The following is a 16,476-nucleotide window of genomic DNA, read 5'->3' on the forward strand; positions in this document are numbered from 1 at the left end:
TGTTTTCCAGAACGGAAAATGCTGTTTTTGGGGTCAAGGTTTGGTGGCACACTATGGTCTGCACGCAACTAAATTCTACTCAGAGAAGAAGACCTGTTCGAATAATATAATTATAGAGTCATCTAGTTCAACCCCCTGAAATGCAGGAATCTTTTAGCCCAATGTGGGGTTTGAACCCACAGCCCTGAGATTAAGATCCTTATGCTCTACCGACTAAGCTATTTAGCTTCCTATGTGAGTCATGTCGAGTAACATCAATGGGTCGATTTTGAGTAGGGCTAGCATTGGCTAAAACCCAATGCCATTTCTATTCAGAACAGATCCATTTACATTAATGGACGTGACTAACTCAGATCTACTCCTTTCAACAGGAGTAGAACATGGGTTGGATGCAGGTGTCCATCACAGATTAGTAGAACCAAATGAGTGAGCTCTCTGGAACAGGGTCCAAGTCTGGCTTGCTCTGCTGGTTTTATGACTCAGTTCCTTCCCCTCTGGGTTCTGTTGAGGGAGCACTTCTGGGTCTTGCTAGGCAACTGTGATGAGCTTCTTCTCTCAATAGCATGGACAGACAGAAGTAGCAAAGAGAGGGAAACTCAGCATTGGGCAGCCATGAGTTTGGGGTACTCACGTCAGCCAATCACTGTCTCTGAATCCACTGCAAGAGCTTTCCTCACTTGTTCCAATGGGGAAAGAAGCTAAGATAGAGAGAAAGTGTGTGAAAATATTATATCCTACTGCCTCACCCTTTCCGAGGAAAGGAAGAAGAGCCCATGATGGAGAAGAGTTTCCATGCCCACATTTATACTTTTCATTCATCCTTAGTCCCTGCTTGGCATTTTGGGCTGAGGGCCCTTACTATTGTTGGAAGAATGCTAAGAGAGAGAGAGAGAGAGAGAGAGAGAGAGAGAGAGAGAGAGAGAGAGAATGTGAAGTTTTGCTGGGAAATAGTAGTTCTACAAGACCCCCTTTTTAAAAAAAAAAAAAAAACCCCTGTTAGGAACAAATACCAGCAATAAGACCTGAGGGATTAAACACAATTTGGCAGTTACCTGCAAGCCATTCTTAGCCATTGGCTGAGCTGCTGTGAGGTCACAGAATAAGTCTATTCTAACTGCTAAAAAAAAGGCACCAGCACATAGGAGCTAAAGACAGAAGAGGCAATGTGTGGTTGTTATGAAGGGACGGGGGCAAAATGGCAAGAAGGTCTGAATTGAGAGCAAATATTTCTGCAAACATTTGTGGGACCCCACTTGTATTGAAGTCCTTTTGGTAATAGAAAAATGTGCACAAGGGGAGCTTGTTATTTTTCCTTTGTTGCCTCAGAGTATTAAAAATGTATAAAGGCAAGTGGGATCACGCTTGTTGCTTTTGATCCTCCAGAGGATTGCCAGGCAAAAGACAGAGAGGGCGCGAGCCTCCGCTTAAATCACTGCCTCTTTGTGACAAGGGGATATTGAAATATTTATTACTGCAAAAATTGTACTCTTGAATTGAACTTTACATTTTCAGGGCAGGATGCAGTTATCATTCTTGTTTTAAGGTTGTCACCCAATAAAGTCAAAACTGGTTTAATCACCATGTGAGTTTTAGACGACTTAATCAATTCATCTGTCATTGCAATCTGCAAAAAAAAACATTGTCTGCAAATAAAACCATGCAGCTTTTAACAAAAGTTTACTTGTCACAGTAGGCAGTAGAAGCGGCTTTGGGAAGGATGAATCTAATCTAAGGGGGTCCCTGATACTCCCAATTTCTGTAGAAATAATTCAAATGAATAATTAAATAATTAAGTGGCAATCATCATCATCGGGTGCTCCATTAAAGAAGCTGCAACTTTTAATCTGATCAAACACCTTTGACTGATTAATCTGACTGATTAATCGATTAAATGTTGCAGTCCAACCATCCTTTTCAGATTTAAAGGCTGCATGGGCGAATGGCTCCTTTGCAGCCAAGTTTTCCCCAGGAACCAGTGTGGAACACAGCTGCTCAGAATTCCAATCTCTCTGTTTCCACCCACTCACAGTTAGAAAGCATCTCAAGCTTTTTCTTTCTTTCTTTCTTTCTTTCTTTCTTTCTTTCTTTCTTTCTTTCTTTCTTTCTTTCTTTCTTTCTTTTTTTTGGAGGTGGGGAGTTTCATTCATATATACAGTATATATATATTTGTACTTTTGCAAACCGGTCCAGGAGGCTGTTTTCATCCTGAATGAATTGGGCATCTAGCAAGCCTTTTAAAATACTGATGCTTCTGGCCAAGCGGGAAGAAAAGATCACTCTACAGCTAGCTTTATCTGTAAAGGTCAGCGGATGAGAAAAATGCAACGTAGTAAAAATAGCACACAAAAATGAGCTTATGAAGCGGGCCGTCAGCCTCTCTCACTTCTGAACCCTCAAGTAAGCTGCCTGATTCAAAGGACCAGTTTTCATAACGTTGTTTTCGCATTATTATTATTTTAAATCTATATTGAAATGTGTGGGGGGTTTTTTTAAATGATATTCACTTGTTCTGTATGTTTTGTGCTATAGCCCATCCTGGGTTCAGGCCTAAAATGGAAGGGCATAAAATACCTATGAGGGTCCCTGCCATAGCTGTCAACGTTTCCCTTTTTTAAAGGGAAATCCCCTTATTCTGAATAGGATTCTTCACAAGAAAAGGGAAAAGTTGACAGCTATGGTCCTCGCTAAAGGAGACCCCAGGAACCACTGTCATGAATATTGAACAGGCATGCAAAAGTAATTTTACCAGTGGGGCATGGCCTTCTGTTTTAGACCAGTTTGAGACCAGTTTAAATATACAGGTCAAAAACCAAGCGAGTGTTTGCAGTAAGTCGGGCTGTGGGGCAGGAGTGCCAACCTGAATAAAATATTGTGGGGGCCCAGGACAGCCCCAGCCCACATAATTAACCACACACACCATTTAAATGGAAATGCCCATTAACTTTATGGGAGCCTAGCCCCCGCAAATGTTTTGTTGTGGGGGGCCGAAGCCCCATGGCCCCTAAGTGTTGGCTTCTCTGCTGTGTGGTGAAAGTTTTGTAAAGGAAGCTGTCATTCCGCTGGCCAGCGGCTTGGTGAGGAAAAGAGATTGGGAAAGGCTGAATTTGTCCTGACCCTCATTCCTCTTCCTGAACAGCAGATTGCACACATCAGTCCCCGTTCTGCTAAGGATGTGGAATGCTCCTTCAGTGGAGGCTGCCCAACTTAGCTACATTACATGCATATTATGCAGTTTGACAGCCTGAAAACCAGTTTCAGGACAGAATAACTATATATGCACATGCAGACATACAGTATTTGCTTGCGCAATCACACATTTGCCTTCCAAGACCAGAGCATCATTCTAATGTTTTCCGTGTTCAGAATATTCCATGTATCAAAAGGGCTTTCTTTCACCATGTAAATTTGGACTGAATTTCTCCCCTCCCCTTTACTTAATTTGTAGCACTTGAAAAATAAGTAATGCAGGGTTTGTCTTGAGTGCTAAAACCTCTCTAAACACACACACACACACACACACACACGGTAGACAGCACAAAGATCTGGAAGAAAAGTGGAAGATTTTGCTCAGTCTGCCCCTGCCATTCCTTCAGTCTCTGGGATCCTGAGAGAGCGAGGTGGGTGAATATTTCTGGAAGAGTTCTATGGGATTTGATGAGAAACTTCCCATGTAGCTTTTGTGCAAGAATTTAAGGTAGAACAGGCAAGATGTGGTCTTTAGGCCCCGTTCTCCATGCTTTGGAGAACAGGGCTTGTGCTTATTGTGTTGCCAAGAGATGGCAGAATCTATTTCCTGTGGCCTTTCAGACTCACCCCGACCAGTTACCAAAGACAGTATATTCTACTAGCAAAACTAGGAGCTTAAACCATCTATCCAACTCATGCACAAGACCAGATGAAGATCGCTTCCTCCTACCAGTCACAAGATATAGAGCCCAAGGAGCCCTCCAGGGTTAAAAGTCACCTTGTCACTGCTCCCCCAAAGCAAATTGCCTACTGACAATCAAATGGCTGCCATGTTGTTTTTAAAAGAGGCAGAAAATGGTCCCATTGCTCCAAAAGGGAGAGTGTCAAATTAATAATATGTATTTTTCTGAAGGAGAAGTAGGCTAAGCCTGAGGCTTGTGGAGAGATGTTCTAATCCTTCCTTGGGAGACCCATCGTTCAGATCCAGTAGACGGAAGTGAAATTCATCCTGGGCTTGTGCCCTAAGTATCATGTCCAGCACCAGCAGATAAGCAGGAAAGACAGTTTCCCGCTCTTTTCTCCCAACCCCCAAATTTCCTTCCAATTTCCACTTTCCCTCATTTTCTTTAATTTCCTACCTCACCGCAATCTTTTCCCGAGTCAAATGCTGCTAAGGGAATATATATATATATATATATATATATATATATATATATATATTTCTTTTGTTTTTTTCCAGCGTAAACAGGATTCTTTTTCCTTCCTCTTTTCACCCAAGCAAGAAAAGAACTTTACTCTTGTGTCTTTGTGTCCTCCATTCCCTCCCCCACCCCCAATAATGTTTCAGCCAGGCACCAAAGTAAGGAACCTCATGGAAAAACGAAAAGATAACAAAAGCCCCAATGCGATGTTTGGTGCAGATTAGGTTAATAGCAACAGATCCACCACAAGATCACAGGGCATCAAAAGACGACATTTCTTTAAGCGTACATGCTCTGGAAGCCATCCATAGAAATAGCTAAAGAACCCCTAATGTGTTTCTACTTATTCAAGAGGTATATTATATACAATCCTTTTGAGAAGCAGGATTGAGAGGCCATAACTAGGAACATTATGTACCGTCCTTCCCACAACTAACTCTTCCCGCCGGCTTTCTAGCTGCGTATACCCATGCTTCGCAGTCAACAAGGTGGCCCAGATCTCCTCCTACCTCTAGATATTATAAACCACCAACTCTTCTTCTTCATCATCATCATCATCATCTTTTCTGTCTTCCTCATTTTCGTCTTCCTCTTCTTCTTCTTCTTCTTTTTAAAAATTAATTTAATTTAATTTTTTTTTAAATAATCTGCGAATGTGCTTGCAGGTTTTCTTCACACACACACACAAAATCAAATGGCTCAGAAAGGCAAAACGTTTGCTGCAAAGGGGCTGCGACGCCCCAGGAAGGACCAAGAAAAGGAAAGGAAAAGAGGACAGATCCCCAGAAGTGGTTCTCCTCTCAGCTGTCGGACCCGAGCTGTGTTTCAATGTCCACTCGGCAGATAGGGCATTTCTTGCTGGTCGCGAGCCACTGGTCCACACACACTTGGTGAAACAGATGCATACAAGGTAAACGCCTGGAAAACAGAAGGTTTGTTATCTGGGCAAGAGGTCGAGACTGAGCTTGGCACCATCATGCAGGACCTTTGTGCAATGACTGGGGCCTCAAGCTGCCCTAAGCTCCACCTTAAAGGACGCGGGTGACGCTGTGGGTTAAACCACTGAGTCTAGGGCTTGCTGATCAGAAGGTCGGCGGTTCGAATCCCCGCGACGGGGTGAGCTCCCGTTGCTCGGTCCCTGCTCCTGCCAACCTAGCAGTTCGAAAGCACGTCAAAGTGCAAGTAGATAAATAAGTACTGCTCCGGCGGGAAGGTAAATGGCGTTTCCGTGCGCTGCTCTGGTTCGCCAGAAGCGGCTTAGTCATGCTGACCTGGGAGCTGTATGCCGGCTCCCTCGGCCAATAAAGCGAGATGAGCGCTGCAACCCCAGGGTCGGCCACGACTGGACCTAATGATCAGGGGTCCCTTTACCTTTAAAGGACCCCTGGACGCTTAAGTCCAGTCAAAGGCAACTACAGGGTTGTGGCACTCATCTCTCTTTCAGGCCGAGGGAGCCGGTGTTTGTCCACAGACAGCTTTCTGGGTCATGTGGCCAGCAGGACTAAACCGCTTTTGGTGCAATGGAACACCGTGGCGGAAACCAGAGCAGCGCATGGAAACGCCGTTTAGCTTCCCGCCACAGTGGTACCTTTTTATCTACTTGCAGTGGCATGCTTTCAAACTGCTAGGTTGGCAGGAGCTGCGACAGAGCAACTGGAGCTCACCCCATCACAGGGATTCAAACCGCCCACCTTCTGATCAGCAAGCCCAAGAGGCTCAGTGGTTTAGACCACAGCGCCACCCACGTCCCCCTCCTTGAAACTTGTGCTCTAGTCAAGGACTACCGTCTGATTTCCCCACAATGCATAGGAGTGGTGTTGTGTCCAGGGGAAATGTGGGAATTGAAAATGGCGGCTCTCCAGCACTTGTTCCTGTCACCGGGTAAGGTAGTCAGGTGCCCACTGATACAAGACAAATCCCATTCCTTTAAACCTGGAACCGGCTTCTCAAAATGGATACAGAATTGGAGGCGGGTGGTTCTTTAAAGTATAATAATAATAATAATAATAATAATTTATTATTTATACCCCGCCCATCTGGCTGGGTTTCTCCAGCCACTCTGGGCGGCTTCCAACAGAACACTAAAATACAATAACCTATTAAACATTAAAAGCTTCCCTAAACAGGGCTGCCTTCAGATGAGAGAGAAGCCCTGGAGTGCTATAAGGCCTTAGACAACCCCATCAGCAGCCCTAGTTACAAACCTCTGGCTGTTTAGTTCATGAGGACTTTGCGATAGAAACCCAGACCAGCAAGCAAAGAATGAAAGTGATGAAACTCTGAGGTGGGGTGAGGTTGATGGAGAAGGAGCATAAGAAAGATTTCACTCAGAATCCCTTTGGAGAATAGTTATACCTCACGTCCTCTCCGTCTTCGAGCATCGAGAGACAGATTGTGCATTTCTCATCGGTGTCCGACTCCTCCCCATCTTCCTTTACTGCTTTGATTTCCTGCGGTCTCCTCTGTCAAGAAGGTCAATGAAAGATCACAGCATTACACAAGATGGCCTTCAGGAGCGGGTGGGGATTTAGAGGGCAAAGAGCTTAACCCCAGGCCTCCCCAACCCGCGGCCCTCCAGATGTTTTGGCCTACAACTCCCATGATCCCTAGCTAACAGGACCAGTGGTCAGGAATGATGGGAATTGTAGTCTGAAACATCTGGAGGGCCAAAGGTTGGGGATGCCTGGCTTAACCAATGCCCTCACTGGGCACATTCAGTTTAGGGAAGCCTGCCCTGCTGAAAAATCTATGGATGCTGAATCTAGTTAGCACTCTGCCTGTCTCTGTGGGAAAAAGAGGTTGATGGATGTGTGTGTCACAACCTGTCACCTGGAGCAAAGAGTTTTAAGGTCATACACAGGTAACATGTCAAAGACATCACTGGTTCTCTCGGAAGCTGAGGCCTCCATTAAGACCCATTGATAACAAAATACCAGTCCGTGCAAGAGTTTATTTGAATACTTAAAATAAATTATTGCCATTACTACCACCACTACTATTCCTTTCCAACCAGCCCAGATTTGTACATATGAACTCGCAGAACAAATAGATGATGCAGATAAAGTAGGCAGAAAAATACATTTTAGTCTCTTTCCTTCAGAATATTATAATTCAGAGTCATCCAGCGTGAAACCGTTTGGCAGTACTTGTTTTTACATGCTTACAATTTATTACCACAAGTTGTGGTAGCCACCGATTTTAGGCAAATCCATAGAGGGCAAAGATTGTGTTGCATCCACATCTGTTCATTCATTCTTAAAATGAAAAGTTGATTGTCTTTTTGAAAAATCGTAATCAATTTTTGAAGATGCCCTGTATGAAAAAACAACAACCTGGTTGTTATCTGCCTACGATTTGTCAAGCTTAATCCAGTGATGGTAAGGCGGCCATTATGCCTGCAAATTTCATCTACTTTTGCAATTAAAAAAGTTGTAGCCAGCATCAGCCTTGCCTCCAAGAATGGTCAGCGCCTGTGTCAATTCTGGTAGGGTGAGATGTTCTTCCAACTCTTACCTTCTTGTATTTGTGTGGGAAAGTGAACCGTTCAATGGTGTTCTGGACGGCCCCCCTATTCACACTGCCCAGCCTGTCTTCCAGCTGCAAAAGCTCCTGAAAAGAGGGAGGAAAGAGAAAGGAATGAACAGGAGACCTTTCAAAGAGCCACCTGTTAGCCATCTGAGACGGCAGATCAAGAGTCCTCATCTCCCCAACCTTTCCCTGCCCCTTACTGCTCCAAAGAAGGTTGTCTTTTAATCGGGTTTATTTTTAAAGTCACAGGAAATAAAATGACTTTCAAAATGGGAATATACAGGAAGTTTGACTGATATGAAGTCAAACAATTGGTCTTATCTCACTCAGTATTTTTTGCATCAGGTGTGTGTGTGTGTGTGTGTGTGTGTGTGTGTGTGTGTAATACTGACTGCTCTTCTAGATCCCTTGCTGTGATACTGTAATGCCAAAAAGGTTTTATTGCCCCAAAGCCCCTCCAAATCTTTCTCTCTGCCCTCCCTCCCTCCCTCTCTCCCTCCCTCCCTCCCTCTCTCTCTACATCCGAAGGCAGCCCTGTTTAGGGAAGCTTTTAATGTTTAATAGACTATTGTATTTTAATATTCTGTTGGAATCTGCCCAGAATGGCTGGGGAAATCCAGTCAGATGGGTGGGATATAAATAATAAATTATTATTAATATTATATTATTATTATTATTGATTGACCCTGTGATACTGGGAGGGAGGGGCTCTCCAAACTCCCCCTCAAATTGCCCATTTAATTTTTAAAGCTTTTCAAAAACCAAACTTAATAACCAATTACTAATACTTTTCAAAATAGTGTCAAATAGCTGGCTGCAACGCCTTTGGGAAGGCGGCTGTTAAGAGTGGCAGTTCTCCCCATGCCCACTTTTATAATTGATAATGCCCATTTTGGCATTTGACCCCAAAAAAACCAAACCAGGAGAAATAATAATAATAATAATAATAATAATAATAATAATAATAATAATAATTTATTTGTACCCCACCCATCTGGCTGGGTTTCCCCAGCCACTCTGGGCAGCTTCCAACAAAGATTAAAAATACATCAAAATGTCACACATTAAAACTTCCCTGAACAGGGCTGCCTTCAGATGTCTTCTAAATGTCAGGCAGTTGTTTATCTCTTTGACATCTGATGGGAGGGCGTTCCACAGGGTGGGCGCCACTACTGAGAAGGCCCTCTGCCTGGTTCCCCATAATTTGGCTTCTCACAATGAGGGAACCACCAGAAGGCCCTTGACGCTGGACCTCAGTGTCCAGGCAGAATGATGGGGGTGGAGATGCTCCTCCAGGTATACTGGACCAAGGCCGTTTAGGGCTTTAAAGGTCAACACCAACACTTTGAATTGTGCTCGGAAACATATTGGGAGCCAAGAACAAACCTGAGCTTTTGCCTGTGGCTTGTTTTGAGCAAGCAAATCACAAGTGCTGATTTGCACCTAACTCTGACTTGTGTCTTCCCAGCATTACACAGGAAAGAGGGGGATGGATGTGATTCAGCAGTGCACATCAGCACACAACTCGTTTGCAATAAGCCGTCATTTATTGGCAGAGCCAGCACATACAGAAGCTAATTGGACTGGGAGTTGAATTTTACTCCAATACTGGTGAAAGGACATGTCTGCCGCTTTACTTGAGGGCATCGGGCTAATCTAGAGGGTACAGGGCAGCCATGGGGGACTCACAGCTCTGGCCATTCCCCACACCCCACTGTCTGTCACCTGAGGCAGCTGCCTCACTCTGCTTCATCATAGGGCTGGCCATGGCTTACTGTTTATGGCTTACTGTTACATGAGAGTAAGGCCATAGTGGCTGAACGAATAAACGGATACAGAACCTGCAGGGGGAAAGGTCCAGAGGGTCATTCAAGCTGCGAGAACTTACTTCGTAACTTTCCCTCACAGCGGACGTGTGTCTGTTTGGATTCAGTCCCTGAAGAGCAAGTAGCTGAAGCTGAGGATATGGGTAGTTTCTAATTTCATGAACAACCTGTGAGGCATTGTGCAAAATAAGTAAGTAAGTAAGAGTTTGCTAGTAGTAGTAGTAGTATTCAAAATAAGGCTTAATGGCCTTTGAAATTCAAAGGAAGATTATCTGCTAGATTGGAGCACCCAACATTATTTCAGATTATTAGGGTACAATTCTGCAGTCAGCGATGCAAATTGTTCTTCAAGCACTTGTGTAAAAGAACCCAACCAGCTGTAGCAATCATTTCTGTTAAAACTGTCGGATTATCCATTCAGAAAGAATTGCCTCCCACAGTGCCGGCTCCTAACTAGCAATCAGCTGACAGGAATGATAGACGCCTGTATTTTGACTGCCTTCCCCCAGACAGTGACTCAGGCCCGGTCTACACAGACAGCAGATTGTGTCGTAAAACTATCCCTGGACTTTACCACTCCAAATGGCAGATGGAGAAATCACATGATTAAATGTTCCTGTCACCTCCGCATAGAAAACTAACATGTCAGGAAGAAGGGTTCTGGCATAGACTTTCCCCTGATATGCTGGTTTTAAGGCACGGAGCATTTTCCGCATGGGAATGCATCAGTTGCACTGAGGAAACTATGTTTCCCAATGCTACTGTAGCTTAGTTCCCAAGCATTGGTGCATGCCCAGTGCCAGAGATGGAAACAGGGGACAGGGCACCCCCACAAGGGAGGTGGGTAGGAGAGAGACGTTGACTACCGTATTTTTCACTCTATAAGACATACTTTTCCCCTCCTAAAAAGTAAGGGGAAATGTGTGTGCGTCTTATGGAGCGAATGCAGGCTGCGCAGCTTTCGCTGAAGCCAGAAGAGCAAGAGGGATCGGTGCACACCAATCGCTCTTGCTCTCCTGGCTTCGCTTCGCTGGAGAGGTGCTGCGCAGCTTTCCCTCTCTGCGCAGCGCCCCTTCAGCGAAGCAGGAGGAGAAATGGAAGGGGCTCCGTTTCTCCTGCTGCTTCGCTGAAGGGGTGCTGCGCAGAGAGGGAAAGCTGCGGAGTGCCCCTTCAGCGAAGCAGGAGGAGAAACGGAGCCCCTTCCGTTTCTCCTCCCGCTTTGCTGGAGAGGCGCTGAGCAGAGAGGAAGAGGGTTTTTTTCTTGTTCTCCTCCTCTAAAATTAGGTGCGTCTTATGGTCAGGTGCGTCTTATAGAGTGAAAACTACAGTACTTCTCCAGTACAGATTAAAATCTGAGCCAGAGAAGAACTCAGAGATGAGTGTTGTGAGCAGCCCAATCTTGCATGCCAGGCTGCTCACAGAGGGGGGAGGGGGGAGATGGGGTGGTATATCCTGCCATCTCAACTCTATTACCAAAGCAGCAAAAAGAGAAGATTGGGTGAGAGGATTTGGGCAGGAGAGAGGCAGAAATCTGAGCCGGGTAAGAACATTCAGATGCTAGCCCTATGAGCTGCCGAGTTTTGTATTTCCAAGCTGGGAAGCATCATTCATTCAAGCAGTCCAAGAACAGACGTGGACTCATTAAGCTCCCTTAAGCAGAGTCAGACCACTGGCCCTTATAGGCTGGTATCGCCTAAGCTGACTGGCAATGGCTCTCAAGGATCAAATGAGCCTTGATGTGATGGCCTTGGATTTGGACTCGGAGGCTGAACCTGAGGAATCCCAGCCTGCACAGGAGTCCACGCCTCCAGAACCAGCTGAGCCTGAAGGGCTTGAGCCTGAAGGGTCCTCACCTGTGCTGGATCCTCAGGTGCAGACACCAGCTGGCTCCTGAGGGGATGGAGGACCCATTGCCTGCAGGTGCTCCACTCTCAGCCCCGTCAGGGGAAGCTGAGGTTGCCTCTGGGTCCGGTAACCCTCCAGCCTCTCCTGAGCTGCAGAGGCTCAGGACAGAGAGGCAGATGGAACTAAGTTCCTGCAGGAGGAGTGCTCACTTCCAGGCCAGGAGAGGAGAGCCACCTGTGAACCGGGGCCGCCCTATGCCTTGGGGAAGATAAAAGCCAGCCAGCCCCAGTCCCAGGTTGTGGTAGCAACATTGTTGGTAGCCTGTTCCTGCCTGCACCTTGTGCTGCTCTTCTGCCAGAGTTCCTGACCTCACCTGACTCCCTGCCTTGGACCCTGCTTCAGCTTTGACAGACAGTCTCCATACCGCACCCTCAACCTCAGACTGGATTCGGACCTTGCCGCACGGTTAACCCTCGGGACCAGCACACTTGAGCTGGAAATGCTAGGGATAGTATTTGGGGCTTTCTGCACACACAGAATGTGCTCCATCACCAGGTTCTGGTTACCATGCTGTTAGTCTAAGCCAGGTTTCAAGTGACCCCCCAGCAACTCCCGCTTCGCTTACCATCTGCGTTGAGGACGTGTTCCGGGGAAAATGCTGCATTCGTTGTGTCGCTAAGTAATGCTGATAATGTTGTGGAACTGGCCTGACCTGGAACTGGTTGTGAGTTAGGCCAGCATCGACGCTGAGATCCCTGGAAGGGTGCAGAAATATGAATCGCTTTCAGGCGTTGTGCAACGTTTTTTATAAAAAGTCTCCCGTTCCACCACCCCCTTCCCAACACACATACACTATGAGTTCAAACCCAATGGCTAATGCTGTTTTTATATCTTTCACCGGATAGAAGGAACATGAGCCCGGAGGCATAGTGACTCATCCAAATAGTACAGAATTTGGTTGGTATATACATTAACCCTGTGGAGTTTCAAAGCACCGGTGGTCAAGAGAAAGAGAAAACAGCATAGGCAATTAAATGTAAAAAGTAGGGTGCGATTGTTACCGTATTTTTCGCTCCATAAGACACACTTTTTTCCTCTTAAAAAGTAAGGGGAAATGCTAAAGTGAAGGCCTTCTGGGAAATGATATATAATGAGTTGAAAAAGGTGTTCAAGTATACCTTTACTAAGAAACCAGAGGCCTTCCTTCTGGGCATTGTCGGCCAGAAGGTGTTAAAGAAGGACCGAACATTATGTATGCAACAACGGCAGGAAGGATACTCATCGCTAAGAGTTGGAAAACTCAAGATCTACCCACGCTGGAAGAGTGGCAGATGCAGCTGATGGACTATATGCAACTGGCCGAGATGACTGGCAGAATCCGAGACCTGGGAGAAGAGAGGGTTGAAGAAGACTGGAAGAAATTTAAGATCTATCTACAAAAATATTGTAATTTGGTTGAATGTTAAGAAGGATGCTAGATCATAAATAATTGCCTACCACTGAATTAGATCCGAATTTGACGATAAGTGAGATTAAGGAAAATATAAATCTTTTGGAGAACTGCTAGATTCTATTTAAATGAGCGGATATAAGATTGTAAACAAGATGGTAATTTGCTTAGAAAAACCTTTTTTAACGATGTAAGTGAGAGCGGGAGACGTGAGGGAGTCCAAAGAAGTGATGAAATTATGCTATGATATAAATAATGTTGTTTATTATTTATGCATTTGTATTCGAAAATCTTAATAAATATTTTTTTTAAAAAAAAGTAAGGGGAAATGTCTGTGCGTCTTATGGAGTGAATGTGTGGTTGTTCGCTGGCTCCCTTTCTGGCCCCGCCCCCTTGCCCAGGCCTCCATTGTTGAATGTTCTGCAGACGGAGTCTGTTTGTTTCCCCAGCAACATGTGACTGGCTGATTAGATTATCTGTCTGGAAACTGTAGAAACGGCTCCCTTTCCTTTCCTAAAGAAGCTGCAGAACTGTGAGTTGAACCCCATAAAAACAGGATTTTTTTCCCTTTGCAAAGTAAGCTCAACAACTTTGAGCTGATCCTCAAAAAAACCAGGGCTTTTCCCCCTTTGCAAAAGAAGCTGCACAACTGTGAGCTGACCCCCCCCCCAAATGGAGCTTTCCCCCTTTCCTCCTCTAAAAACTAGGTGCGTCTTATGGTCAGGTGCGTCTTATGGCGTGAAAAATATGTAAATTAAAACAGGGTGTTGATATTCTGCACTGAACATCAAACTTCTCTGCTTGTTGGCCTTTTCCACAGAATCTGCATGTGGTCCTGTATGTGGAAAGGACTCTGAGATCCTGTGCAAAACAAGCTCAAATTAGTGTAAAAGGTGTGTCAATAGTCTTTCCCTCCTCTCCCTCCCAGTGGTGTCTGATGCCCGTTGGGACTGGTAGGGCAGAAAAGAAGAAAGAAAGAAAGAAAGAAAGAAAGAAAGAAAGAAAGAAAGAAAGAAAGAAAGAAAGAAAGAAAGAAAGAAGCTGATAGAAAACTATATGAAAATGATGTATAGATGGTATCTGTCACCGGTTAAACTGGCAAAAAAATGTATAAAATTGGAAAGAAAGAGTGTTGGAGATGTGAAACAGAAGGTACGTTCTATCATATGTGGTGGGAGTGTAAAAAGGTAAAAGCCTATTGGGAAATGATATATAATAAATTGAAGAAAATGTTGAAAATAACTTCTGTAAAAAAACCAGAAGCCTTCTTACTAGGTATTTTAGGCCGAAAGAAAAGAGGACTTTATTTATGTATGCCACTACAGCAGCAAGAAAGTTGATTGCACAAAACTGGAAGACTGGAGAAATACCAACTTAGGAACAGTGGCAAGAGAAGTTGATGAACTATGTAGAACTGGCAAAAATGACAGACAGACTAAGACAAAACAAATCTTCAGGTATCTGAAGAAGTGTGCATGCACACGAAAGCTCATACCAAGAACTGACTTAGTTGGTCTTTAAGGTGCTACTGGAAGGAATTTTTTTTTATTTTGACTATGGCAGACCAACACGGCTACCTATCTGTAGACAGACTAAGAGAAAAAGAAAACAGCGATTTTGAAAAAGAATGGGAACCATTTATATCATACTTGCAGAAACAAAGAAAGTTGATATACTGGATGGCAGGATTTAAATAAACATTCACATTATTAGTATTAGAAAATGTTTAGAAGATAGAGAAATATTATGGTGTGTTTACTTTTACTTTTATGTTTTTAGGTTTGAAGTTATGGTATTAATAACTTTTTCTGTTAGGAAGCAGCAAAGTGGGCAAAAAGAGAAACAAATAAGAAGTGGAAGTTGAGGGAAGCCTAGGAGGGGAGGAATATATAGTAAAGGTTAAGAATTTGAGATGTATGTAATGAATGAAAAAGAAAAATGAATAAAAAATTTATTAAGAAAAGAAGAGAAGAAAAGAAAAGAAAAGAAAAGAAAAGAAAAGAAAAGAAAAGAAAAGAAAAGAAAAGAAAAGAAAGAAGCCAACCATAGGTGGAGTCAGCCAGTTCTGTTTTTATCCCCATCTTCCTCCCTATGAACTTCTACAAAGGCCACATGAAGGCCACATTTATACCATGCATTTAAAGAGCCAAAGAATTCTGGGAGCTGTGGTTTGTTAATGGGTGCTGAGAGTTGTTAGAAGACTCAGATTCCCCCTTCCAGAACTACAATTCCCAGAGTTCCCTGGGAAGAGGGGTTGATGGCTAAACCACTCTGCTATCTGAAACAACACAGAACTAGCCTGCTCCATCTTCTGCAGGTGTGGTGGTTACAAGAGGTGCAAGACTCAGTAATATTTCTGCAGCATAGCCCAATAGCTACCCAATCAGCATGAAAGGGGAGCTTTTGAGTCACCGAGGCTTAAAAAATGACTTTGTATTTTTTAAGAGTAAAAGGAGGTGAATCGGCCACTGTGGATTGGCTCCTAGGATAACTCAAAAGAAGGAACACTGGAAGAATATTTAGGGAAAGCTCTGATGCTCTAAAGCTAAGTATTATGGGGCACTGAGAACACAAGGTGCTTCCATTTCAAGACAATGGTATGCAAGTTCTGTCATGTACAATGGAACTTCAAGGAAATGACAACTTAAGTCACTCCAAACGAAGATACTCAAGCACTCCAAATAATTTGCCAGTGTATGTGCAAATAATAGATCTTGCTGAAAGGCAATACATGGTGCTTTGCAATGATTATGGTAATGCATCTATTACTATCATCATCGTCGTCATCATCATTATTATTACACTGTATTATCTTAGAAGGTTGCATGATCTTAGAAGGGGTGTGACTGTAATGGGGTGTTGTTGTTGTGACTTTCATTTAGGGATCCTGCACTTCTGAATTTGCCACTAAATTACTGTTGCATGACACCCTTCAGATATTTGAACATTGCCATCATGTTTCCTATTAGTCTTCCATTCTCCATGCTATAGACATGCCCAGCTCCTTCAACCGTTCCTCACAGCAACTGGTATCACAAGACTTCTATTTCACTCAGTGGTGTAGCAAGGTCAGGTAGTACCCGGTACGGGAAAATTCTTATCATCCCCCCTCCCACACACATTGAAATCTAGTTGGACTCCCAAGAGACTGTGATCTACTCTGAGTATAAAAAGACTGGCTGTGATCTACCCAGGAGTTGTTGGGGGGAAGGATTGACCAAAGCCTTTTTTAGTGAATGCTTGGCCTATGTTTCTGAGCCTGCCTGCATGCCTCCTCCAGCAGCCAGGTAGCGCAGGGCTGCCAAAACAAAGCAGCGAAATGCGGTGCAACTCATCCCCTTCCCCTGATGGCTCAGGGTAGGCGGGAGTCGCAGGCGCGCGGCACGCCAAATGTCACCCACCTCGGTAATGACACCCGGGGCGGTCCACCCCCATCGCC

General features: G+C 44.4%; 1 protein-coding gene across 2 annotated transcripts in view; it reads right to left on the bottom strand.

Annotated features, from left to right (window-relative positions):
• Positions 1-2,092: 2,092 nt before the first annotated feature.
• ARK2C (arkadia (RNF111) C-terminal like ring finger ubiquitin ligase 2C) overlaps positions 2,093-16,476 on the bottom strand; it is a 90,862-nt gene continuing 76,478 nt past the window's right edge. Inside the window, exons 5-9 of one of the 2 annotated variants that reach the window (XM_083702901.1) lie at positions 12,213-12,342; positions 9,805-9,909; positions 7,902-7,997; positions 6,744-6,850; positions 2,093-5,306 (exon numbers count right to left, since the gene is read on the bottom strand). In XM_083702901.1, coding sequence (XP_083559027.1) covers positions 5,189-5,306; positions 6,744-6,850; positions 7,902-7,997; positions 9,805-9,909; positions 12,213-12,342 — 556 coding nt within the window. In that variant the 3' untranslated portion in view covers positions 2,093-5,188. The remainder of the gene's footprint in view (positions 5,307-6,743; positions 6,851-7,901; positions 7,998-9,804; positions 9,910-12,212; positions 12,343-16,476) is intronic. The other variant, XM_083702902.1, reaches the window with a different exon arrangement.

Source organism: Podarcis gaigeae (assembly GCF_964106915.1).
Source record: "Podarcis gaigeae genome assembly, chromosome: 11".
NCBI lineage: Eukaryota > Metazoa > Chordata > Lepidosauria > Squamata > Lacertidae > Podarcis > Podarcis gaigeae.